At 41.2% G+C, this 27312-nt stretch overlaps 1 protein-coding gene across 2 annotated transcripts in view; it reads right to left on the reverse strand.

The window, feature by feature from the left end:
• The window catches only part of MYOF (myoferlin), a 150099-nt gene that overhangs the window by 43547 nt on the left and 79240 nt on the right, over positions 1 to 27312 (reverse strand). For both annotated transcript variants that reach the window (XM_056130411.1, XM_056130410.1), the window contains 12 exons: positions 24996 to 25188; positions 23160 to 23315; positions 20388 to 20519; positions 17197 to 17360; positions 14788 to 14902; positions 12645 to 12750; positions 10698 to 10843; positions 9078 to 9251; positions 8020 to 8128; positions 6830 to 6907; positions 282 to 463; positions 31 to 189 (listed from right to left, as the gene is read on the reverse strand). In XM_056130411.1, coding sequence (XP_055986386.1) covers positions 31 to 189; positions 282 to 463; positions 6830 to 6907; positions 8020 to 8128; positions 9078 to 9251; positions 10698 to 10843; positions 12645 to 12750; positions 14788 to 14902; positions 17197 to 17360; positions 20388 to 20519; positions 23160 to 23315; positions 24996 to 25188 — 1714 coding nt within the window. The remainder of the gene's footprint in view (positions 1 to 30; positions 190 to 281; positions 464 to 6829; positions 6908 to 8019; positions 8129 to 9077; positions 9252 to 10697; positions 10844 to 12644; positions 12751 to 14787; positions 14903 to 17196; positions 17361 to 20387; positions 20520 to 23159; positions 23316 to 24995; positions 25189 to 27312) is intronic.

Here is a 27312-nt window from a genome sequence, read left to right on the forward strand (position 1 = left end):
ACTCTGAAAGAATGAGGCCTCAATACATACCTTGTTCCTCAGAATTAGCTCTGCAGCTACAAGCACATCCCCACATGCCTTGCCGCCATTCATTACAGGGTACCAGAGAAGTTTGGGTGTGATGTCCATTTCTGAATTAAGTTTCACCAGAGGAGAGCACATGCTTCGTCCTAAAAATTCATCTTTACCCTGGGGAAATATTAATCCTTATGTTCCTTAACAAACATCTCAATAAGTCCCCATCATCTTCCGAGCCAACGGAGAAATTTCAGATCACTTACCACTTGGTCACTATCAAATAGTTCAATGACAACTTTTGGCGGGTTCTGCAGGATGGTTTGGGGTTCCCCATAAATTTCAACTTCATCAAATATAATTGTTTGGTCCCATGTAGGATTCAAAGTTGAATGGATGATTTCAGTGGTTTTGCTTCGATGGAGGAAGGAGACATGGGCATATGGATCTAAAATTGAAAAGAGATTAAGAGTGGGGATATGGATAATGCTGTTTCCTAAAGACTGATGTTTCAATTGTGTTCAATTTTCCTCCAGTAACACTTACACTGACATACCATTACCAATACTTATACTGACGTATCATTACCCACCTGTAAGACAGCAGTTATACAAAGCAGAGTCAGCATTTGTTTTGTTTTATTTTTGGTTTTGGGGCCACACCCAACAGAGCCAGGAGTTAGGGATAACTCCTGGCTCTGTTCTGCTCAGAGATAGCTACTGGTGGAACCCTAAGTGGTGCTGGGATAGAACCTGGGTTATCTGCGTGCAAGGTAAGTGTTCTACCTGCTTTATTATATCTCTCGCCCCAAGGATACTGCACTTATGATTGATTAGGAGTATAGGCTCTGCAGTCAGACAACTATAGTTTTAAACCCTACCTTTGTCTTTGTTATATAACCTTGGGAAGAATACTTTTTTCTTAAAAGCTTATAAAATACTTTTTTTTTTTGCTTTTTGGGTTATACCCGGCGATGCTCAGGGGTTACTCCTGGCTCATGCACTCAGGAATTACTCCTGGCGGTGCTCGGGGGACCATATGGGATGCTGGGAATAGAACCCGCGTCGGCCATGTTGGCTGCATGCAAGGCAAACGCCCTACCCGATCCAGCCCTAAAATACTTATTTAATTCTTTTTTTTTTTTTTTTTTTTTTTTTTTTTTTTTTTTCCCTTTATTTTATTTTATTTTTTTTAAAGTTGTAGATTTACAATTTTTTGTGCTTTGGTTTCAATTATACAATGATCAGATACCCATCCCTCCACCAGTGCCCATTTTCCACCACCATGGATAATATCCCTCCCACCCCCATCCCCCCATCCCCCCGTCTCTGTGGCAGGGCAATCCCCTGTGTTCTCTCTCTCCTTTTGGGTGTTGTGGTCTGCAAAAGAGGCATTGAGTGGCAAACATGTTCAGTCCATAGTCTACTTTCGACATGCATCTCCCCTCCTGGGAGGATCCTCCAAACATCCTTTATTTGGTGCTCCCTTCTCTATCTGAATAGCCCTTTCCTCTAGGATACCCGGCTGGCCTCTAAGTTATGGAGTAATCCTCCTGGTGCTGATCTCAGCTATTCTTGGGTATTAATCTCATACTTTGTTACTTTATATCCCCCAGATGAATGCAATCTTTCTATGTCTATCCCTCTCTTTCTGACTCATTTCGCTTAGCATGATACTTTCCATATTGTACCACTTGTATGTAAATTTCATGACTTCATCTTTTCTAAGAGCTACATAGTACTCCATTGTGTAGATGTACCAAAGTTTCTTTAACCAGTCATCTGTTCTTGGGCATTCAGGTTTCTTCCAGTTTCTGGCTATTGTAAAGAGGGCTGCAATGAACAAACAAGTGCAGATGTCACTTCGACTATACATTTTTGCCTCTCTGGGATATATTCCCAGGAGTGGTATTGCTGGGTCAAATGGGAGCTCAATTTCTAATTTTTTGAGAATCGTCCATACTGTTTTCCAGAAGGGCTGAACCAGTGGACATTCCCACCAACAGTGAAGGAGTGTCCCTTTCTCGCCACATCCACGCCAGCATCGGTTGCTTTTGTTCTTTTGAATGTGGGCCAGTCTCTGAGGTGTGAGATGGTATCTCATTGTGGTTTTGATCTGCATCTCCCTGATGATTAATGATGTAGAGCATTTTCTCATGTGCTTTTTTGCCATTCGGATTTCTTCTTTGAGAAAGTTTCTGTTCATTTCATTGCCCCATTTTTGGATGGGGTTGGATGTTTTCTTCTTGTGGAGTTTAACCAGTATTTTGTATATCCTGGATATCTAAAATACTTATTTAATTCTTTATAATCAACCTTAACTTTGGTTCCTGTCTCCTTTCAATGAAAATAACAAAATAGCATCAGCTTTGTAATGTTGTGAGGATGGAACTATTTATATAGAGACGGTAAACTGCTAAGTGGAGAGTCCATCGGAAAGAGAGTATTTGAGGGGGCTGGAGAGATGTCACAGCAGGTAGGTGCTTGCCTTCTATGCAGTCACCTGGGTTTGATCCCTGGCATCCCATATGGTTCCCTGAGCACCACCATGATGCTGAGTGATTTCTGAGGGCAGAACCAGGAGTAACCCTGAACATTGCTGGGTGTGTCCCAAAAACAAAACAAAAAGAACAAAAGAGTATTTGACAAACATAAATTATGTTATTGTTTTTAATGTCAATGATAATCCATTTATTCAGTAATTATTTATTAGATTCCCAGGTCTCAAGAGTTTAGCAATAAAGAAGAGAGTTCATATTCTCGTAGACTATATAATCTGTAAAAACTATTTTATCATACATGAGATCGGTGTTATAGCACTAGGACACATACTGGAAATTCACAAATATGTGGAGATTAAAAACATGATTTTAAACAACCAACGGGTGAAGAAAAAAACCTAAAGCAAAAATGAAAATGGTCATGAGACAAAATGAAAACCCAATAAAAAAAAAGAAATGAAGGTGACATTTAATTTATTCATACTAAGAATTATAAGAAATGACTATGAGCCATTATATGTAGACAGAGAGAGAGATAAAAAACTCAGAAAATAAAAAAATTTCCACAGACACATAGCCCTTGAAGACTGAATCATGAACAAATACAAAAACTTAGAATAGACAAATTACCAGTTAGGAAATTGAATCAGTATTCAAAAACCTTCAAACAAAATTCTAAGATCAAATGGTTTCGCTGCTGAATTTAAAGAAACTAATAGCAATCCTTATCATATTTTCTTCAAAAATACTGAAGAGAAGAGAATACTTCAAAGCACTGTCAGGTGCGGCTCAAAAATCAAATCAAATAAAAAAAAAACATAAAAGACCAACAGCACATGAAAAGATGCTCAGTAACTCTAACCATCAGGATAAGGAAAGTCAAGATCACAATGAGACATCACCTCAGACATTTAGATGTTTATTATGAACCAGATAGGAATAAGGCCCAGGAGAGATTGTTCAAAGGGCTGGAGCACATGCTTTGCATGCAGAAGTCCTGGATTCAACTCCAGCCCCGCATGGTTCTGGAGCAGAGCCAGCAGTGGCCACAAAATAAACAAGTAAATAAAATGTAAACAAAATTAATTCTGTCAAGGATGTGAGGAAAGGAAAGCTAGTACATTGTTGATATGACTGTAAACCAGTACAGTTACTTCAGTATTAAAAAAAACAGTAAGGAGATTCCTTAAGAAATTAAAAATAAAAGTACTATATAACCTGTAGTCCTACTTCTGGGTATATATCCAAAGTAAATAAAATCATTATCCTGAGGAGATTTCTGTTTTCTCTTGATCATTGCTGCATTATTCACAGAAGACACAGTACAAAAGTAACATGTGTTCATTGATGGATAGAGGAATAAAGAAATATGAGTGAATCACTAAAGGAAACATAGTACAATGGAACATAATTTTGTTTTTAAAAAGTAGAAATTATGCCATTTATAATAACCTAAATGAACCTGGAGTACATTATGTTAAGTGAAATAAGACAAAGAGAATATACTAGTACTTATACGGAGAATCCAACTTCCCTCCTAAGGTCAAATTCAGAAATCCAGTAAAATGGTGGTCGACAGCAGCAGTGGAAAAGGGGACAGGCTAGTAATAGGGTACAAATTTCAGTTATTGATGAATAAAGTCTGAGGATCTAATATGAAAGCATGGTAAGTATAGCAGAATTCTATATGACATAATTGAAATTTTCTAGGAGAATGTGAACTTGAGTGCTTTCACACATACACAAATGTAAATGCAGGAGGCGATGGATATATTTATTGGGAACATTTTTATAACTTATGCACTGCACTGTAGCAGTGTCCTCCCGTTGCTCATTTATTTACTCAAGCGGGCCCAGTAAAGTCTCCACTGTGAGACTTGTTACTATGTTTGGCATATCGAATATGTCACAGTAGCTTGCCAGGCTTTACTGTGTGGGCGAGATACTCTGTAGCTTGCCAGGTTCTCAAAAGGGGTGGAGGAATCGAACTAAGGTCGGCCAGGTCGGCCGTGTGCAAGGCAAATTCCCTACCCGCTGTGCTATCGCTCCAGCCCCTTTATAATTTATACATATGTAAAATTATAGCATTGTTAACACTTTAAATGTAGTGAAACTTTGTCAATAAGGTTTTTATTAAAAGGGTGGGAGACAACAGCTTGGAGCAGAAAAGTGAAAGGACTATGCGTTAATCCAGGCCATCATGTCTGCCCGGAGGGGAAAGGGTGTTGCTCCCTTCCACCCTCCTCCCTCTGGAAAGAAAGATGGCGGCCACATGGGAGCCTTGTGGACAGCAGGTATGAGCCGGGGGGTGTGGGGGCGACTAAAACCTCATGGGAAGAGGGTCGTTCCGGTCCGTCCTTCACGCCCTACCAAAGTCACCAGTTGCCCCCCGCGAGCGGCTCTCCAGCACGGCCACTGCCCCAGAAGCACAAGGACTTAATGCAGAACCCAGCAGCTTGGAGCAGAAAAGTGAACGGACTATGCGTTAATCCAGGCCATCAGGTCTGTCCGGAGGGGAAAGGTTGTTGCCCCAGTCACCTTCTCCTCTCTGGAAAGAAAGATGGCGGCCGCATGGGAGCCTTGTGGACAGCAGGTATGAGCTGGGGTAGTGGGGGCGACTAAAACCTCATGGGAAGGGGGGCGTTTCGCTCCGCCCTTCACGCCCTACCGAGGCCACCAGTTGCCCCCCACTAGCGGCTCTCCAGCACGGCCACGTCTCCAGAGCACAGAAACCAATTTCTTAACTATCTGACTTTCAGTAGAAATACTTCCAGGGTCAATAAGTAAAATAGCAGAAATCCAAAACCAACATATAATTCTTGAACCCAGCTGTAGAAAGCAAATCACTTCACAATGCTTTTTCAGCATGTCTGATTTGCGGGGGGGGGGGGGGAGGGGGGGGGGTAAACTCTAAATAATAGTGGTGAATCTTTTATTGAAACAATGAATCTAATCAAAGCAGATAGAGTGTTAACTAGAATTCATCTGCCCCACAGGGACTGGGAGGGGTGGGGGGTGGGGTTTTATTGGGGTTCTTCATGGTAAAAAATAAGTTTTGGTAAAGGGAAATGTGTTTGATATTTGCATGACTGAGACCTAAACCTGAAAGCTTTGTAACCTTTCCCACGGTGATTCAATAAATAAATAAATAAATTTTAAAAAAAAAAGGGTGGGAGAAGGAATCCATTTCTCCTCCATGTTAAATAATTTTACTAGAACTCTTTGTTTGGGCACTGATCTATTTGAGAAATAACCTAATGTCCTACCGGAAACTGTTATGTAAGCCCAAAAGGGGGCTTGGATTTCAGCACTGTGATGGTGAATGAGTAGGAGTCTTTGCTTTTGCTCCAATGATAGATCTAAAACTGCAAGACATTTCCTTAGAATTTTATGTAAGAATCTTGATAAGATTTTAACTCTAACTTTCAATGATAGAGGGCCCCCTGGTGGCAAATATTCTAAATGCCTTCAAAACTGGTCCAAGAACAAAACCATAATTTGTAAGAAAACCATTTCAAGTGCTGATTTAAGTGTTCGAATCTCACCTCATAATTGATATGAGCATATTATATTATAAAATAACTCTAATTTGGTTTTTGTTCGCTTGGTCTTTGGTCCACATCTGACCGTTCTGAAGTTCTACTCTGGTCTCCTTGCTCAGAAATCACTTCTGGTTATGCTTGTTTAAAATCAGTCCAAAGGCAACAAAAACAGGGTTTTGTTGTCAGAAAGAGGGTAGAAATTTCATGGCTTTTCTTGTGGTGAGAAAGAACTGAAAACACTTGAAAAGTAGTAACAAGCTAGGGCTGGGAAGACAACAGAGGACAGGGTGTTTGCCTTGCACGTGCATAGCCCAAGTTTGATCCCGCCATCTCGTAAGGGCCCCTCGAAGCCCCACCAGGAGTTTCCTAAGCACAGAGTCAGGAGTAAGACCCGAGCATAACCAGATGTGGTTATGAAACAACAACAAAACCCCAAATACACACAAAAAGAAATCCACAGAAATTTCAGCGACTGATGAGATAGTATAGCAGGTAGAGTTCTTGCTTTGCACACGACTGACGGGGGTTTGATCCCCAGCACCCCATATGGTCCCCTGAGCACCACTAGGAGTGATCCCTTAGCACACAGTCAGAAGGAATAAGCCCTGAGCACCGCCGGGTGTGGCATTCTGTCCTGCCACCACCTCCCCAACCACCCTCCCCCACCGCCCCAGCAAGTAGTATCACTCTAACCTGTGATCCTGTGATATAATAACATGTGAAGTAGAGACTTCCCTTCCCATCCACTCCACCTTCCATTGCTTGCCTTTACCTGAAAAGCTATCCTTATCTAAAGCCATGAGGTTTCTGGCTTGATAGATGTAGCAGCGCAGATGGTAAACGTAGACTCCTAAAAAGAACAGGAGAAAGCTAAGAAACAGAACAGTACAAACTGCTTATCATTGGAAATAACATACTTCAGATATGTTCGTCGCTCACATCAATTCCCCACAGTAAAGAACACATAATGGTGAGGACACATTACCCCAAAGTACTTCTGGTTCCCATAAAATGAAACTTGCTCCAAACAATACCATAGTGTGTTTAATGCTGTGCACCTATCCGGAGAGCATTGAGCCTGCTGCAAAGTACCTGATGCAAACCACTTGTCATCATCAACTTTTCTAATGCGGCTCAGCCTCCAGGAGTTATAGAACAAAATCTTTCCAGACTGCTGAAGCATGGAGATCCAGAAGGAATTTCTCTGCTGAAAGTTTCTTTGATATTTCAAATCTTCATATACCTTATCTTACTATATTAATTCACAAGCATTCCTCCCTGCCAGTGTCTTTCTCCATTAGACACTTAATTTGAGAGAGAGCAGAGCACAGTGATTCCCTGCATAGAGTCTGAGAGTCAGACTACTTGAGTTTAAATCTTGTCTCTAATGCTTATCAGCTATGAGAGCTTGGTAAAGATTGCTCATTCTTCCATATCTTCATTTCCTTACCTGGAAAATTACCTGCCTGCTGGGCTTTCTATCAAGATTCAATGAATTAATTTACAGATGCTAGAACTTGCTAACAACTATGAAAGCATTTGCTACTTTTATTAGGGGGCATGTCTGCCTTTTTTAAGATTCCTAAAGGTTATTATTAAAACCAACCTTTACTTGACTTTTTACAACTATATTTTTCTAGTTAAAATGATACTTAGAGGGATTTAATACAATGAATACAGATCAGACAGACTATAGTAAAATCAATTATTTGGTCATCATCTACCCCAATATACATAATTCCTATAACTCTGTTTTTGAAAAATCCTCTTTTTACTAGTGACCAAATTGATAGCCACATTGGTACAGATTCTTTAAATAGCTATGACTTGAAGAATTTTCTTGAGATGAAAGAATAGGAGCATGTACCTCATGATGGCTCACTAATAAAATAATAATAATAATAATAATAATAATAAAGAAAGAATAGGAGCACAATGCACAAGTTCATGTTTAACACGTACTGTCAAAGTTACAGGAGACAATAGGAGTGTTGGCTCCAAACACAGTGGTGGCGCTATGCTTCCCCTTTTCCGAATCTTTCTCTTCTCCATCCTCGGTCGTGTCTGCACCCTAAAGAGGCAGAAAGATATCAGTATACAATATCTAAAAGCAAAGAGTCAAGAATGATATCAAACGGAATGGTGCTTTAAAATAAAATAAAATGAAAAGATCATTCTCATCCAAATCACTCCACTTCTAAAGAGGAACAATGCTCAGGGCAGCAACTGACTTCCCTATGATCAGTTAGCTTGAAAGGAACAGAGCGGGAAGTTGAAGTCAGATCTTCTGCCACAAGTCCAGGTATACCAAACCCTGGCACTGAAAGAAAACAAAAACAGAAAAAGCACAAAGGATAAGTAAGGCGATTAAAATAGAGGAGGAAGAGAATGTGCAATAGAAGAACAGTAGAGCAAGGTATAGAGACACAGAAGAAGATTGCTTGGAAACGTTTCCTGATCACACAGCATGTTAGATCAATCTCTAACACATTCTTTTTTCACCTCTCTGCTTTCCCCTCCTCATTTCTTACTTAGTGTGCTTATATATACAAGTTTTTCTAACTCTGTAATTAGAAAAATACTAATTGTGGCTGGATGAAAAAAAATGCCATCCTTCTATTTTCTCCACTTTCACGTTGTTACTGGTGCCCTCTCAAGCAAATCGATAAGCAACGGGAGGACAGTGCTACAGTGCTAGAATAGTTTTTAAATTCACTGAATTTGTGAACAGTTGTTTTCAAGACATAAACCAAGGAACCTGTGTCTGGAATGTTAACAGCTATCACTGGCAGAAAGGGCTTTAGAACACATTTGCTTGGAAAATGCAAGGTGAGACCACATTATATAGTTGTGTCTGCAACAGAACTTTTTATGTTGCCCTTCCAATGGTAATGATATATTCATTCTGCAAGAATTATAGAGACATTGGAGAGTGGGGCCTCTGTGGAGTCAGAGGTATCCAGCATTCACAGAATTTCCTTGGACCAATGGTACGTGAGCTTTGGTGAGTTATTACTTACGAGGGCTCCTTCAAGCTTAAAGATAGCAGCCGCACCATGGGTTTCTGAAGGAGCCATTTTTCTCCTCCAGCGTCTTCGGCGAAATGTGTCTGAACTACGCTGTTTCCAGTGAAATTTCCAGCCAATTAAAGAAGCATATTCCCAGCCTTCTCGGTCTTCAAGTTCTTCCATAGCCTAAAATATAAATAAAACTTTTAATGATTAACCATCACCATCAACCAGCAGTATCCATATATTAGTAAAGGAAATTATTTGGTCATTTAACAAGTACATATTGAAAATGTATTCTGTGCGAAGTACTGTGTGAGAGACAAGAGATACACCACAGAACAAAGTGGACTGGTTCTCTGCCTCTGCAAATCTGATGGTCTGTGGGAATGCAGAGCTGCCAAGGAATGAACAAGAAATTGGGCTTTCCCTACGGTGGCTGTACCATCAGGAGGAGTACCCAATTTAATGAGCTAGAGAAAAATTTAGTTAACTTCTGTGAAACGAGAATAAATTTGCCAATACATTTACAAAAGCGGACTTTGTAAATTGTAGATGATGCATATTCTGAAAGTAACACTATGAGAATGAGCACAGACTATACTTCTTGTATTATTGTTCCACTTAATATTTTTATGTTCCACTTAATTTTTTAAAATTTTTATTAGTGAGACAACATGAGGTACAGTTGTAGACTTACAAATTTTTGTGCTTAAGTTTCAATTATACAATGATCAAATACCCATCCCTCAACCAGTGCCCATTTCCCAGCACCACGGATCCCAGTATCCCTCCCACCCCCCAAACCCCTATCCCACCCTGACTCTGTGGCAGGGCATCATGCTGAAAGTAGACTATAGACCAAACATGATTGTCACCCACTTAATTTTTTATCATTATGTTTAAGCACTATCATATCCTAAATGGATCCATGACATTATATCCATCTTTGCAACAAAGCCAGTATATTAATTTTGATATATCTTATTTCAACTTTTGAGCAGTTTCTATTGCTTTGTTATGTTACCAAAAATTATTTATATAGCACAGCGGGTAGGGCGTTCGCCTTACAAGCGGCCAACATGGCCGACCCGAGTTCGATTCCTCCGCCCCTCTCGGAGAGCCCGGCAAGCTACCGAGAGTATTCGATATGCCAGACACAGTAACAACAAAGTCTCCAATGGAGACGTTACTGGGCCCGCTCGAGCAAATCGACGATCAACGGGAGGGCCTTTGCCTTTACCTCTGTTACTACTGTTCTCATTATTTCGCCGAATCACCTGGAGAATGTATTGAAGCACAGATGGTTGGGCCTCACCCTCCAGAGTTCAGAAATTTATTAGAAATATCTACTAAGTAGGTTTGGAGTGGATATTTCTAATAAATCCCCAGCTCATATAGCTGCGGCTCTTTGAAGGTGGAAGGTAAATTTTGAGAAACCCAGAGTAGGGCATCAGGACTTTGGTAAATGGCTTCTGTAGAACAGTCAGTTAATTAATGGAATTCTGTGTGGAATGGAATTAATGGAATGGAATCAGTGGAATTAATGGAATTCTGTGTGGCCTAACTGGCAAAGCCTACAGTCTGCCTTCTCCGCCTCCCACCGCTTCTCTGCTCCATTGCTCTTCCTACCTTCGCAGTACTTGAAGAAGATTGTGTTAAATCCTTCCTGCGTTTGCGGACAAGCCTCCGCCGCCTGTGAGTATGATACATTTTCTCTGCTGCAACCCAACACTTGGGCTTATTATCAGGAGGAATGGTAATTCCATACTCCCAGCCTGGAAGAGAGTTTATGGAAAGTTATCAGAAGGAGATGCATTTGTCAGATGGTCCTACTTCAGGAAGCACTCCATCACCTTTGCTACTCTCAAACACTTACTACTCTGCTGTCTGAAATGCCACTTGTTCCTTTCCAATTTGACCAAACTAATTCCATCCCCACTCCTCAGATTCTCTTCTAAAGGCAACCTAGGTGCCCCTGGGGTCCTCCACTTCAGACTCCCAACCACACAGGTAATTGAGTTCCCTAAGAATAAAGCTCAAGCACAAGAGGCAGAAGGCACAGTAGTTATGGGTATGGGCTGTGTAGTCACATGCATGGACTCAGTACAAATCCCAGCACTCCATGTGTGGTGACTATTAAAAATGCGTCTTTCAATTTAGAAAACCAATTAACTCAGCATAGAAGACACTCCAGTTTAAAACAATTAACCAAGTCTTGCTCTTCAAGCCCGTGTTGTCCCTTGAACATGGATTGTACTTGCTTATCTCTCTATCTCTTTGCTTGCTTTTTCCACTCTTGAGAAGCCCATGTTCATTCTTAAACACGTATTTCATCTCTTTATCTTCCCTCACAAATTTTAACTTAGTTTCAATAAAAACCATCTTGCTTCTGGGCCACAGTGATAGTACAATGGGTAGGGCACTTGACTCGCATGCAGCTGACTCTGGTTCGATCCCTGGCATCCCACATGGTCTTCTAAACCTGCCAGGAATGTCTGCCAGGAATGTCTTCTGAGTGCAGAGCCATGTCTGAGCACTGCTGGGTATGTGACCCAAAATCAAACAAACAACCCCCCAACAAAAACTATCTTGCTTCACCAAGAAAAACAAATAAATAACCAAAATAATGCAACCAAAGGACTAAAACCAAGTTCTCCACATAGTTTGTGCTCAATCGATGCTAACTTTTATTGTAAGCCCTGGTGTGTCTATCAAGGTGCTTATATCATCTGCTTGAAACTTTTTATATTAGTATAGGTTCTTCCTGTACACTATTCACTCCTTTTAGGAAAAAAATCAGACTTCCTCATTTAGTAAACACCTTTTATAAAGATATATCAATAATCTGCTTTATTACTGAATAGGATTACTTTTAAGCTACTTTACTATTCTTCTTTCTGGGTAAAAGGTCTCTGAGATGTTGTTTCCAAAGAGGATATAGGATTAGATTCAAATAGAGAGAAAAAAATTCATCTTCCTCCAAGATTTTTTCGTGTGTGTGTGTGTGTGTGTGTGTGTGTGTGTGTGTGTGTAGAGGTATGGGTGTTCTGGAATGGCTCCCAAGCAGTGATCAGGTAGTCTGCGGGTCTCTCCAGTGATTCTTGGCCAACTGGGCCAGCAGAGCAGTACAAGGACCAGAGATGTGATGCCGCTGGGGCTCTTTGGTGCTGGGGGATGCTGGGCTACCCCAGTAGTGCTGGCTACCTCTAGAACCACACCAGCCACATTCAAGGGTCTCCAGAGCAATGCCTGGTGATGCTTGGGGATCCATGTGGTGCCAGGAATTTAACCCGAATGGTTGTGCTATCCCCCAGTCTCTTTCTGATTCTTCTAATGAATCCTTGGGCTCTAGAAGCCGAACCACTTCACCCGCTGCCACCTTGTAACTTTGACTCTTAATAGATACCCCGTGCTCCACTTGCTTGTCCTTTAGATTTTGTATCTGAATTCACAGGAAATACTTCCTAACTTGGTTATCCCAGACCTAAAGGCATAAGACTCCTCCCCGTCAAGGAAACAGACTGGTAAAGACCTCAACAGAGAGCCCCCACCCAGGTATCAGATCCAAAGTGTTACCTTTCTCGTCTACTGCACGATTTATGTCATATATCCAAGCATCATCTTCCCATTCCCAGCCTGGAGGGCACGTGAGCTCGCCAGGTGATGCTGCTTTATCTCCATTCTTTAAAAATTAGATAAATAAACAAACTGAGTCATGGTGTTAAATAAGATGCAGAGGTGAGATACAGATCTTACACATGTGAACTCACATCATAGATATCAATCATGCTCAGAACAACCCCTCAGCATGAACTGAATGTAACCTCTCAGTTACGTTCAATTTCCATATAGAAATTAGATAGACGTTCAAGCGCTGGTGTGATAGCACAGCGGGTAGGGCGTTTGCCTTGCACGTGGCCAACCCGGGTTCGATTCCCAGTCTCTTGAGCACTGCCAGGAGTAATTCCTGAGTGCGTGAGCCAGGAGTAACCCCTGAGCATCGCCGGGTGTGACCCCCCCAAAAAATAATAAAAAAATAAAAAAGAAATTAGATGTTCAGAATGCCTCTGGCTCCATTACGAGGGAACACATTAGACTAAGCCATGAGAAATTGCTCTTGTAAATCAAAAATGGTCAAATATTAGCAATTTCACATTTCAGCTTAAATGTTTTAAATAGTAACTTTTCTTTATGAGAGGTTATCCTGGAAAGAGCCCATCTAAGCTGGATAAAGCTAGAAAGACATGTTTTTAAGTACAGGGAAATGCTAATGAAGTTGCATCATATAAGACTGGGCAAAGTTTATGTTGCATATTGACAAAACTACTTAAAATTCAGGGGCTGGGGGCTGGAGCGATAGCACAGCTGGTAGGGCGTTTGCCTTGCACGCAGCCAACATGGCCGACCCAGGTTCGATTCCCAGCATTCCATATGGTCCCCCGAGAACCGCCAGGAGTAATTCCTGAGTGCATGAGCCAGGAGTAACCCCTGAGCATCGCCGGGGGTATGACCCAAAAAGCAAAAAAAAAAAAATAAAATAAAATCAGGGACTGGAGCAATAGCACAGCAGGTAGGGCATTTCCCTTCCACGTGAATGGGCCGGGTTCAATTCCCAGCATCCCATATGGTCTCCTGAGCACCACCAGGAGTGATTCCTAAGTGCAGAGCCAGGAGTGACCTCTGAGCATTGCCAGGTGTGACCCAAAAAGCAAAAAAAAAAAAAAAAAAAAAACCTATTTAAAATTCATTAAAGCTGATAGCTATGAAAAAAGTTCAAAGTTAATTAACCCAGGGAGAGATATCCAGCTACACTTTGAAGGATAAGAAAATGGGAATAACAGGATACCCTATATTTGTGTATTGACAAGGATGTTAAAGTGGGTACAAGTACATAGAAAAACAGTCCTCTAACACAGCCATTGGAAACAGGAGTCTAAACCAACCCATGGAAAGTAGTTAGTTCAGCAATTTTTATCCAATTATTATACATGAATTGATTCTGTGAATAAGGCAATCCAGGGACCTTTCCCACAGACAGACTTTCAAAGATGAATATTAATACTGCATATAAAGATGTCCACTGTGTCATCATTTATTAAAGCTAAAGACTGAGGCAGGGGAAACCAAAAGTCCATAAGGAGACGATTACTACTAAAATAAATTATAGTAGGTGCATATATAAACAACTTGGCAGGTGTTTCTCCAGAAGTCAGAGATATGCATGTATTGATATCCAAAAATGTCCAAAGTAAATCCCATGAAAAATATAAATTGCAGAACTATGCACGCAGTGATTCTAAATAAGGGATGGGAAAAGTTCAGAGTGAGTACAGAAACAAAATCGTGATGGTTATATCCAGGATGTGGAATATGAATCAGGGAAAATTACCTTTCTTTTCTTTTATTATTTATTTATTTGCTGTTTGAGTATTTTAGAGACAGGAGTGGGGGAATGTGTTGTGACTTTTTTCAACTGGCTAAATAATGAATATTTGTTTAAAAATGGTACAACCCAAACATGACCCTGGACCAACATCTAGTTAAATAGGCCCATCTAGTTAAATGCTCTTTCCACAGAAGTCCTTCTTCAGCACTTGTGTGGTAAAGTTTACATACAGAGAGGGCTGTTCAGAATATGAGATGGGGCTGCTGCTGGGTTCACCCATCCTGGACTCATGGAATGAAGGTGTGAGAGTGCATCTCGGAAGAGGTTGCTCACCGCATCTGTGTAGGTGTCCTCAGCCGGCTTCCACTCGCCTCCGGGGTAGCGACTCTCATTCTGGTACACTTCATCCGTAAACTCTGAGTGACCCGCGTCCGCCTCAGTCAGCAGACTGTGGGGGGAAGCTCGTGTTACCCAAAGAGAAATGGTAGCCCACAATCCCAGCTCTTTCCAACGATTGGGAAGCGTCTACACCCTGGGGATGGCCCCTTTCCCTCCTTGCTTTATCCCTTTGAGTTCTCCACTCCAAACTCCTCTTTGTTCTAATAGTTTTCGACATTCCTTTGAAGAAAGGGCCTGCTGGAACAATGAGACCTAAATTATAGAGAACTCCTCAAATTAGCAGGATTGTTCCTGCTCAGTAATTAGGGTGGAGACTGGGAAAACAGTGTGGTGGGCAGCTTCTTAGAGGGACCTCATGTTCCATATTTTTGATTCAGCTCAGGACTGTTTGGCTTTTTCTCAGCACAACTCTTGGAAAACAGTTCAAACGAATAGGGAGTTGTCCCCCCTCATTCTCCTATTTTTAAAAATGTAATAGAGACTCTCTTAGGAGGCCAATTGTGGAAAATTTCACTCAGGGCTTGCTGGATCTACGTAACACAAACTGCAGGGAGGAGTTAGAATTTTCTGGAGACTTCCTAGGTAGATAGCCAAGCCAGGTCATTTATGACTCCAAACTACATTTGGGCACTGAAGAAACCCATTCTGATGCCCTGCCATGCCAATTTCCCTCATGAATTAGCAACTATTTTGACAACCCTGCAAGAATATTGCTTCCAACTTTGGCTTTAAGTCTTCTGCCAGGTATTCACTCAAATAAGGTTTCTTTTTCCTTTACCATTTCTTTTTATTTTTTTCCTTTTATTCTTTAACGTTTCTACTCCTTTCCCCTGCTGTATGTTCCCCTAGAATCAAGCTTTGGGGAAAAAATGATAGTATTAAAAAAAAAAAAGAACTAGTCTTGACCATTTGTATAAACAGGGCTTGCCTGTGACTTCTCTGGGCCCCAGAGAAAAACAGGAGGTAGGGCTGCCACTTCTGGGGTCCCATCCAATCCTGACATACTTCTTCTTCTTCAAATACAATTCCTCTTTCCAATGATGCTTGGGGCAACACTTGGAAACCAGGTTTTGACATTCCCCAGACTACAGGGGATTCGAGATTGTAGCCCCTTTCTCCTCATCACTCTATCCATGCTGATTCTATTCAGCTTTCATTTTTATTAACATTTTGGGAGATAACATGCACACCAAACAACTGGTTTGGTTCATACATTTAAGGTGAACTTTCTGTTGTTTGCCACAGACATTCCAGTATAATACCTGATTGCTGGTTTGTGTGTTCCAGCCAGACGTGGGTCATTACCCTGGCAAAATGTATTCTACTGACACCCTATGTGACTTTGGACAAGTTACTTCGTTTTTCTATGTTTTGAATTCCTCATCAATAAGTAGAGATAATGCTATCACTTGCCTGGATAATACTCTTTTTAAGTCTTGTATTTATGAAAAGAAGCCCCATAAGCCTTTGTTGCATGCTCTATTTCTGAAAATGTTTATATGGGGAATCACCTCCTTGGAAGACAGATAATGTCTTTTTGTTTTATTGCTTTTTGGATTACACCTAGTGGTGCTCAGGACTTACTCCTGACTGTGCTCAGGGATTACTCCTGGAAGTGCTCAGGTAACCAGATGTGGTGTTGGGGATTGAACTTTAGTCAGCCACATGCAATTAAATTCATATCCATTCAAACCCCATCTCATACAGCACCTTACCCGCTGTTCTTTCTCCCCAGCTCCAGACAACATCTCTGTGGAGCATAAGTCAGCATGCTTCGTACCCACTGGTGAAAGATTCAAAAGCCCTAATCTCAGGGTCCCTGTTCTCTTAGATACCCGTGTCAGTTTATGTGCTTTTTAGTCACTCTTGTGAGAACGAGTGGGAAGAGGAACAGAACAAATGTTGGTATTTTGTGGGCAATAAAGTCTTTTGTCTTTGACTCAGGAGTCTTGTGTTTCCTGCCAGTATTTATGAAACTGTGTCAAGTGACCTTGTTCCCTTGCAAGAAATATCACCTACCCTTTAAAATGTTAGACATGGCCTATCTCCTAGGGTTGGAGTCCTACCTAATTCAATGAGAATGGTCTTGGTGCTCAGCACAGTGCTTGGCACATTCATAAGAAGATTTCACCCATAAGAAGATTTCAGTAAATGTTAGTACCAGCTGCTTTTCTAATACTATAAGATACTAATGATGCCTTTCATGTGTTTATGAATTTCAATGGACTCATTCCTATTTAGTGAGTATTATGTACATATCATCAAAATAATGATGGGGAAGATTCATTGAACAATATCTAGGAAAAGATTCTCATTGCCATCATCATTTCCTCAGGAGCTTACCTTCTTTCGGGATCAACTATCCAGTCTCCTTCCCATTCCCAGCCTTTGGGAGGCAAAAAGAATTGTTTCTTGAGCTTTATTTTTCCTGTGACATCAGAGAATTTGTGACGACCTACTAATCCAGATGTGCCCCACTTTCCAAACATGATAGCTTGATTCTCATACTATTCAAAAAATGGAGAAAGAAACCTTATCAGAGAGCAAGAAATAAATCCAACCTATAAAAATTAAGCCAATCTTAAACTAAGGCTAAGCAAAGACAGAGGGTAAGAAAAGTTTTCAATTCTTAAAGTAGGGGACTAATCTCGGCTCTTACTGATTGGGAATTTTTAGTAAAACAGCCATCTTTCTAAGATTCAGCATTTCCATCTTTGGCTGGTGTATAAAACATCCTGGGGAGGCCAGGGGAGGCCACGACGGCTCGTGCCCTAGCCACCCGGGTTCGGATGGGCCTGGGCCGCTCCCCCAGCCAGGGCAGCCCAGGCCATGGGGCAGACGGAGGAGGAGATGAGGACCAAGCCGGTTGATTGATCAGATGGAGTTTATTCCATTATCCCCACGTGCCTGCCCCAGTCTCTCTGAGCCCCCCATTCTAATCTCACCCTGCCCCTCATTCTCGTCTCCTCCTGTCTCTCCTGCTCATCTCTCCCTGCTCCATCTCGCAGCCTGGTCTCGCTCTCTCCACGAGTCAACTCCTGTATTCTTCTACATTCTTCTCTCTCTGTCCCCCTTGCTAGGCTCTCCACACTCCATCTTGCTGCCCTGCTCTTTCTCTCATCTCTCCAACTCTCTTCTGCTCTCCAGCTCTTTTGTCACTCCTACTCTCTCGTCTCCCCAACTACCCAACACACTGGGCCCCCAGTCAGGTAGCAAAATCAACATAAGAAAGCCCTTCCTGAGGGCCCACCAGGTTCAAAGGGAACACCACCCAAGAGGTATTCCAAAGCCCTTCCTTGACTGCCCAAGGGCAACATACCTCCTAAGGTGTTTTTCTCCTTCCCTCAGTCCAATAACTCTATCAACATCTTAATACCAGTTATTTTTGTATGGACACAGTAAGAGATAATATTGAGGCTTATAGGGAAGCTCTCCTGGGAACATCTTGGCACAGACTCAGACTACAGGGCTCAGGCCAGATGAATCATTCCTAACCCTAGCAGGGTCCGAATGTAGTTATTACTTTTTGGATCATGACAGCATTTGTCCATGACCAAGCTCTTAACTTATAGTTAAGCACTATGGCACTTTGGCCAGGTCCATCTCAATGCCAGGGTAGCATATAGCTTATCACTTGCCCTGGTTCCATCCAGTCCCTTGTTGGGACCCTGCTTTTGGGGGCACTAGGAAGTAAGGGCAACTGAGGCTTAGGTCCAGAGAACAGATACATCACGTTACAAAAGCATTGCATCTACTGTCTTGTGTCCATACAAAAAGGGCATTGCTCTGAATAAACTATGCAAAGGACTTAGGGAGAAGAGAAAAACAATATTTACAAGTCAACAGAGCACAAGGAAAGAAGTTACAAATAAACACAGAGGAAAGGAAGCACTGTGATGGCAGCCACCCAGTAAGCCTAAATTACCTGAGGCTATGAAACCAATGTTATCCTACAGGCTGGGAATAATACTGCCTTTTTAGTGTGTCTGATTCTCAAATGAGTGTGAAAGTGCTTTGTCAGGAGTGAAATATGTGTTGTTAGGTATTTCTATTTATGTCATTGTGGTGGGGGGCAGAGGAATGGAGAGACCCTCTAGCAGTGCTGAGAGTGGGAGCCCAGGTCACACTGGGCAGTACTCTGGGGCCATGTGGTACAAGTGATCAAACCCAAGACCTCGCACATGCAAGGTATGTGTGCTACTGCTTGAGCTGCATGCCTGCTCTGTTATTGTTTTGAATAATCGCAAATAATTCTCTGAATCTAACCTTTTAAATACTACAAAAATGTTCAGTTGACGAATGTGCAGGGGCTTCTGTTTCTGTTTTTTGGCCATACCTGGCGGTGTTCAGGGCTTACTCCTGACTCTGTTAGGGGATTACTCCTGGTGGGATGGGGTGCTGGGAATAGAACTTGGGTTGGTTGTGTGCAAAGCAAACGCTTTGCTGCACTATCAGTTCAGCCCAAACATGCAGGTTTCAAAAGTTTATTTGTAAGTTCACTGCTTAGAGCGTGAGGCACATTTCCCACAGAAACAACTTATAATTGATTATGTATAAATTATATTCATTGATTCATCTTCAGTACCTGCCTCAGTGCCTGGGATGATGCTATGGAAAGAGATATCCTTAGGTTGCCCTCTGCCAGTTTTCAGGAGTGACTCCATCTCTAAAACCCCACCGCGATAGGGTCAGAGAGATAGTATAGGGCTTATGGTGCTTACCGTGCACATGGCCAAATCGGGTCTTGGTCCCACATATATGATCCCCTGAGTCCCACCAGGAGAGATCCTTGAGCACAAAGCCAGGAGTAAGCCCTGAGCACTACTGAATATGGTCCACCTCTTCAATTCCCCTCGAATAATATATGAATGGGTGGAAATATTACTCAAGTGGTGAGCATCAGCCTAGAATGTGAAAGGTGACCCCTTAAACCCGGGCATGGTCCTGGTGGTCTCAAGCACTGCCAGGTGTGGCCCCAACATCCTCTGAGCTATGACTGCCCACGCACCTAGGCCCTAGCATGGCCAGATGTGACCCCCTATTTTTAAAAAACGTACACTGAAAAAAATCCAAGTAGCTGTGCTTTCAGCTATAAAATGTGTGAAAATTATTTTCACTTGGTTTACCTATGATGAGACTTTTCATTTGCAAAGTAGATGTATAACTCTGAGAGGGTTTTATAAATGTTCTCTACTGTTTATAAAGTTTTCTGGCAGTGTTTTCTTCCTCCTGGAAAAACCCATGTAAGTCTTTCCCTAGAGGAGAGAATCTCTCAAAGTGTGTCTCTCAAGTGTCTCACTCCTGGGGTGCTGTGGGTGAATCCAGCCGGCGTGTCCCAATACTGACCCTGCCTAGTCCTTTAGGTTAAAGTTTCTCGGATGGGATTTGGGGTCATGGTGATGACCCCAGATGTTGTTTCTGATAGTGTGACTGTTTCCCTAAGGATGAAAAGTAAAAGTTCTCCACTCAACCTCATTGCCTATCCCCACCCCAACCCCAAAGAAAGGAAAAGCCGGCGATGCCATTGAATGTACCATTTCAGCAAAGACAGTGAATGTGCCTTCTGCGAAACTGTTGAACTTCTTCTCCACAGCACTCAAGCCCAGCCAGATGTTCACTCGCAACTGCACGGGCACCCTTGGTCCATTGGTTTTTTCCTGCGGATACTGTGAAAGGTACAGTAACAGGACACATGAGTGCTGGGCACAGCATGGACTGTGACATTAAGTTCAAGCCCAAGGCAGACTGAACATCTAATTATTACTCTCACCGGTCTAATCTTATGTTTGTGTAGCTCAAATATTTCCAAATGACCCTACAGCAAAGATTAAAATAGCAAAGAAATCAGTGGCTTGCCAATTCAGAGACCCCTGTGTGTCCCCGAGGGATTTTTCAGGAGGTTCAGAAGATCAAAACTATTTTTCTCATAAGACTAGGATGTCAATCGTCTTTTTCACTGTTCAAGTACTGGGGGGGGATCTCCAGGTGGTGTAGCAGGGATCTAGGTAGGTAAACTGAACATCTAACTGAACCAACAGTTCACAATTGTATTTCCCATCCTCTCAGTGAAGAAAGCAAAATAAATACCTGTTTTGTTTAAGAATTCCCCATATGAAGCAGCTACAATGACTAACTGGATTGAAGCATAGCCCTTGAGTATAGTGTCTTCTTAATATTTTGAGAGTTGAGATGGCAGTTACATTCAAAGCACTTCCATGAGATTTGACTCACATCTGCAGCAAAGCACTTGTGCAGTTGTTTGCCCTATAACCTGATGTCACTTTCTTTTCTTTTCTTTCTTTAATGGGATATTTTTAAAAAATAATTTTGAATTAGTGTCAAATTCAGTTATTCTGATGTGGATATGGGACAGATTTTTTTAACATAAAAATGTGAACTTTTTATTTTGAGGGCAATAACTCTATTATTGACACTGATAATATTCAGATTTTCAAGTGAAAGAACTTGGAAAAAATTGTATGGGTCATGGTGAACTTGAGAGCTTTTCACTACCTAAGACCTTTTCTGATAGGTTGATATCAAATTGGTGATCTTTTTCCAATTTTGTATGATGAAATGTGGCAACTAGAGGAAGAGCTGGTTAACTCAATAAACCAATGTTTCCTGAATGGTCATGCTTATGAGTCAGAAAAGCATGCCTGGATAAGAGAGCCATTCACTGTATAAGACAGAATCATAGATTTGAATATAGCAGAAAATGAAAGGCCACTGATGTAGTTTTAGCTTCCACAATGCATTTAAGTTTTCAGAAGACACTACTTAATGAGTTTGGTATTGCATTCAAGATGAGTTATCAGAAAATGTCATGAAAATACTCTGGCCCTTTTTTTTTTACTACAATTTTAAGGGAGCCTGGATTCTCAACATATTTTGTTAGAGTAAATGTAGAAGCAGAATCCAATGATATTTCTGTAAAAAGGTTTGCAAGAATGTAAAGCAGAATCACTTTGCTCTTTGATTTTTGAAAGAAAATAATTATATTTTATAAAAAGATACAATTTATACCAACAATGGTTTTGTTATTGTTATTTGAAAATGAATTAATAGCTATTTTAAAATTAATTTCTTTTAAAGTAAATATAGATAGACACACACAAACAAAGCTCTCTCTTTTTATTTAGGAGTATAAAAGAATCTCAAGATAAACCAAAAAGCTCACTGCGTCAAATGACTTCCTAAACTGAATAATGAGTTTTAGCAAACTCAATACATACATAAAACGTTCTCAAAAGTGTTTTGCTGTTTTTTCTCTGTCATAAATCCCAATACAAGAAGGCCATTTTGCCACCTATCCTACCTGCTGTGAAGTGTTATTTATTAATCAGTTTGCTTCCACCCACTTCTGAGGTCGATTATAATTGTGGTTCTATCTTAAGTAAAATTGATTCCACCAAGAGACACTTGAAGGAAGATAATCACTCTGGTTCTATTTTCACCTCCTGATTAAAGAGTGATGAGTACATTTATGCAATGTTGGCAGCTATCACCTGGTTTTAGAGAACTTTCTCTTCACTACTTTTCCTCTTCTGTCTTTTCATTCCTCTTCTTCAAGAATTTAGTTGGGGTTGCCAGGGAAAGGGTGGTCCAAAGACGCAGTTGGGAGCTATTCAGATTTCTTTTGCAAGCCCCAGCCCCCACTGAAGCCTGTGTGTCTCCAGATGTGCACACACAAAATTCCTTTTCAATATAGGCTCCCAGGATGGACTTAAGGGTTCTAAGAATCTCCTGAATCATATCCCAAATATTGGACTCTTGAAAGATACTTATTCTTCTGGACGACAAGGGCAATAACTTTCACCAGGTGCTTGAAGAGATTTATGATTCTAAAGTGGGTCAGAACCCCACCCAACAGTATTGAGACTCAGAAGTTTTCAATTTAAGAAACCATTTGGTCAGAGCAATCGATTCCATGAACAATCTCCACTACCATCTCTTCTTTTTCTTAGGTCTCAAACTTTCACAGGAAGGGAAGGGAAGAAGGCATTGCATTGCTTCTGATATTTCTGTGCCTTAACAACATCAGGGGGAATTCATGCTAGAAAGCAAAGCATTCATAATGCCATGTTAGCACAGGTGTCCCAAAGACCTCTCAAGGAGGTCCCTAACTGAATACCAACAGATCTCAAACCCCTCTGTAAGAGTTATCACCCTTGAAGGAGCCAGAATAGGCTGAGACTGATCACAGCCTTAGCTATTCAATAGTGAAATATTTATAGAGCAGTGCTTTCTCAGGAGTACGGGGCTATGTTGAAGTGTCTCCTATTTAAGCAGTGATAAAGGCATACCTTCAAAAAGATGGTCTGTGTCTTCCCACAATACTTCCCTGATGCATTCTCGCCAGTGGTGGAATATAAAACCTGATGTGCAGGAATTCGTGCATAAGCCAGTCTTCTCTCACCGCGGATCATCCAGATGATAATGTCAGGCATACTGTTCTGAGGCTGCTCACATGGTGGGCGGAAAAGGAAGTAACACTAGAGTTAGTCTAATGCAGAGGAGCTAAAGACCCTCAGAATTTCTACGGCCCGGCTTTATCCTAACATCCTAATATTCTCATCTAGGACTTCACTGGGTTCTCAGGGCCCAGAGGCAGGCTGTGGTTGGTCAAATGGAACAGATAAGCTCTGTGTGTGAGTGTGTGTGTGTGTGTGTGTTTGTGTGTGTGTATGTGCATATGTGTGGGGGGATATTTCACCTACCCAAAGACTTATCTACTCTCTGGACCCTGACAGATATTTGAGGAAATGTATCCAATGTCTCCTTTTACCTTGCCCCATTATTTGAAGAAATCCCCTGGCAGTCAACAAGAGTTTCAATTTTTATATATTTCACAGAAGCTTGATAGTAAGCAGAATACCTCTATCATACAATTGTGTATTTGCCAAATATGAAACACTAATTTTGTTTTTGTTTTAAAGATCTTTATATTGGATTCTAATGGTGGATCACGGTCATGGTCCTCCCGTTGTTCATCAATTTGCTCAAGCGGGCCCAGTAACATCTCCATCGTGAGACTTGTTACTCTGTTTGGCATATTGAATACGTCACAGGTAGCTTGCCAGGCTCTGCCGTGTGGGCATGATACTCTCGGTAGCTGGTCGGGCTCTCCAAGAGGGGCGGAGGAATCAAACTCGAGTCGGCTATGTTGGCTGCGTGCAAGGCAAATGCCCCACCGCTGTGCTATCGCTCCAGCCCTAATGGTGGATATCAGTTCATTATAGAACACTGTCGAAGTACACAAATACAGAAAATAGGAAATAAAACTCAATTCCAATCAAGTAAAGTAAAGTAAAGTAAAGGCCCTCCCGTTGATCGTCGATTTGCTCGAGCGGGCCCAGTAACGTTTCCATTGGAGACTTTGCTGTTACTGTGTCTGGCATATCGAATACTCTCGGTAGCTTGCCGGGCTCTCCGAACAAGTATATTTTTCAAATGAGTTTCTACTCACATCTATATTTCCACCCTTTCCCAATCTCTGAAGAGCAGGAGGAGGGGTCTCCTAATGACAGACATACCCAACACTCACTTAGAGCCCTTTAAACTCACTATCTTCTTTTATCTTGATACAATAACACTGACTACATTTATCTCTGTGTTACAGATGGGGAAAATTGAAGCTTAGAGAAATTGAATATCCTGCTCAAAGTTATACCAGATGAATTCTGGATTCAAAGCTGGATCTTCCCAATCCTAGCCAGGGGTCAGATATTAATTCTCTACTAGTTTAGATCTATTAGATCACTGTACTTGAAATAGTCTGGCCATATATTATGTAATGGTTTGTTTGCTTTTCTAACCTTTTAAGAATTATTTATTAAAAATTGTTCTTGTGCCCTGACTTCAATGACATTCACATCCATCATCCATTAGCATTCCCTGCCCTCTATCTCAATTTCATCATTCATCACATCTGCTTAATACTCCAAATAATGTTCTAGATCTTCCTACCACCATTTCTCTCCTTTGTGCTGTTCCAAGGGTGCCTGTGCTCCTCCGCGTCAAGGGAAGCTGATTGATTTTGGCAGTGCCAGGGATCAAACCCATGGTCTTACACATCGAGGGCAAGTGCACTACCACTGAGTTACATCCCCTGCCCACCTTCATGTCCTGTAAAGTCCTACCTCTTCAGTCAGCTGCAATATTTTTTCAAGCCAGTCTTCAATTTCCACCAAAGTGGATTTCAAGTCCGTGGCCTCAGACCTCATTCTCACGGCTGCTTCTTGTATCTGATCTAGAGCTCTAAATCGCAGCCTCTGTATCTGAGTATCAAGAACTGTGACATTGGGTTTTCCTTCTGGGACAGGCAGTGGGCATCTGAAAACAAAAGAAACAAGTTTAGAAATAGCTCTTTGGGCTTCAGACCTGCCAACACTGCTTAAGTTTGATCTCCATCATGCTGTCCACAACACTTGCGCAAGACTCCACAAGGCTGGCCTTTCCTAAGTTGAGGCTGACTGTATCTGGCATTGTCAGCACAGACCTGCCAGCCAGACTTCTAACTTCCAAGATGAATGTGTGGGATTAAAATTCCCAAGCAATTCCTTAGTTTTTAATGTTCAAGGAGTCATTGGAAAGCAAGGGAAACAATTGCATTTGAGAAAAAACTAATCTTACTTTCTTTTGCTTTGTACAATCATTAAAATGAAAGAAAAGGGAAGATTATTTAGAGATTAATTAGAACCAATGTCTTTTTAATATAGGAGTCATACACTTCTCACTGCTTTGTGCTTGGTTTTTAGGAAGTTTGTGAGTCCCTGAAACTTAGAAAGAAAATGCAACCCAGTGTTGACTCAATGATGAACACAGGTTTTGGAGTTGTCTCTCTGACTCCACCATTGTCATCATCTTATTAAAAATTTAATAGGCCCACTGCCTCCAAAAGGTTAGGAAGCACTTGTAAAGCTAAGCTCCCTTTTAAAGTGAAAAGTTTACAACAGCTGAATTGGGGCCCGATTTATCTTTCTTCTTCCAAGGTTTTCCTCTCATGAAGTAGCAGATGGGTCACAGGTAAAGTTGTCAACAAGAACAAGAAGTTCTCCCTGACATTTTCTACATAGAATTTCCATTTGCTTGAATTTCATTCATCTTTTAAAACTGAAGGAAATTGTAACACATCTTCCCGTAAATATCAATGTCTTGTAATGTGAGGTTAAAAAGATGCCAATTTAAGTCTTTTAAAGAATTTTTCACATCTAGGGGCTAAATAAATAGTATAATTGGCAGTGTACTTGTTTTGCATGCAGCCAACGTGGATTTGGTCCCTGGCACCCCACATGGTATCCCAACACACTCTATAAATGATCCCAGAGTACAGAGCCAGGAGTAAGTACCTGAATACCATTGGGAGTGACCCCAAACTCTAAATATGAAAAGAATAATATTTGACACAACAACACTAAAATCATGAGACCCAAACTACAACGACCAAACTTTAAAATGTGTCTGTCAAGGTGGCAGGCTGGGAGGAGCAGGAGGGAACTTGGGAACACTGGTGGAAAGAAGCTGACACTGGTAGTGGGAATGAGACACTATGTCTAAAACTCAACTCTCAATAACGTTGTAAATCATTGTTCTTTAATAAATTTAAAAACTTCACATTCATTCAAATATTTAAAAAATAAGTATGCTTATGTTGCTAGGCAAATTAAAATTCAGAGACTTTCTACATAAAAGGTACAACCAAAATTTTCTGTTCTGATGCATACATAAGTAGGGCATTGCATGTGAAAAGATCATTTCCCAGAATGATACCTGGAGGCAAAGATATAAGGAAGATAGTCATCCAAAAGTCACACACAAAGCTTTCAAGAAACAGAAGTTGGCTTTCAATTACGGAGCAAGACAACGAGACATACTAGGAAAAACTCATTTAACCTCTAGAAGGTGGCATTTCACCTCTGTAAGCCTCTGTTTTCCCATCTATAAAATGGGATGTGAAGGGATGACCGAATTCATTTATTTGAATTAAAACAAGCACCTAGCCGTCTTTTAATCACCTTCAATTACCTTCGTAAACCACTAGGAGGCACAAGAAGACAGGGAGAGTACTCCAAACATTGGCCCAGGAGTGGCCCTGATTTTTTGCTGCTTGAAAGAAGGATTCATGATGTTTTTCTTAGAGACTTCCCCATCCACTGCTTTATTAGGCAATATTCAAAATTTAGTTTGGAATGAATCACTTCCTTCTTTGATTTCCAAACACCAAGAGAACTAAGCTGTTTCCCTAGATCACAGCTATAAAAGCTTCGAAATCCAGTCTTCGGGCTTTACATAAAATTGGCTTGGCCAGAGAGCTCATAAGGCAGTCAGCATAAGACTACATAAAAAGGCTGTTTCCAAAAGAGTTACCACGAATTAGCAATTCTGAATGGTAAAGTCAATGCTCCACCTCAGATCCCATTCCCTGGAGGAATTAGGAGACACCTTTCTTCAGCGTGA

This window comes from Sorex fumeus, unplaced genomic scaffold (assembly GCF_029834395.1).
Source record: "Sorex fumeus unplaced genomic scaffold, SorFum_2.1 ptg000078l, whole genome shotgun sequence".
Lineage (NCBI taxonomy): Eukaryota > Metazoa > Chordata > Mammalia > Eulipotyphla > Soricidae > Sorex > Sorex fumeus.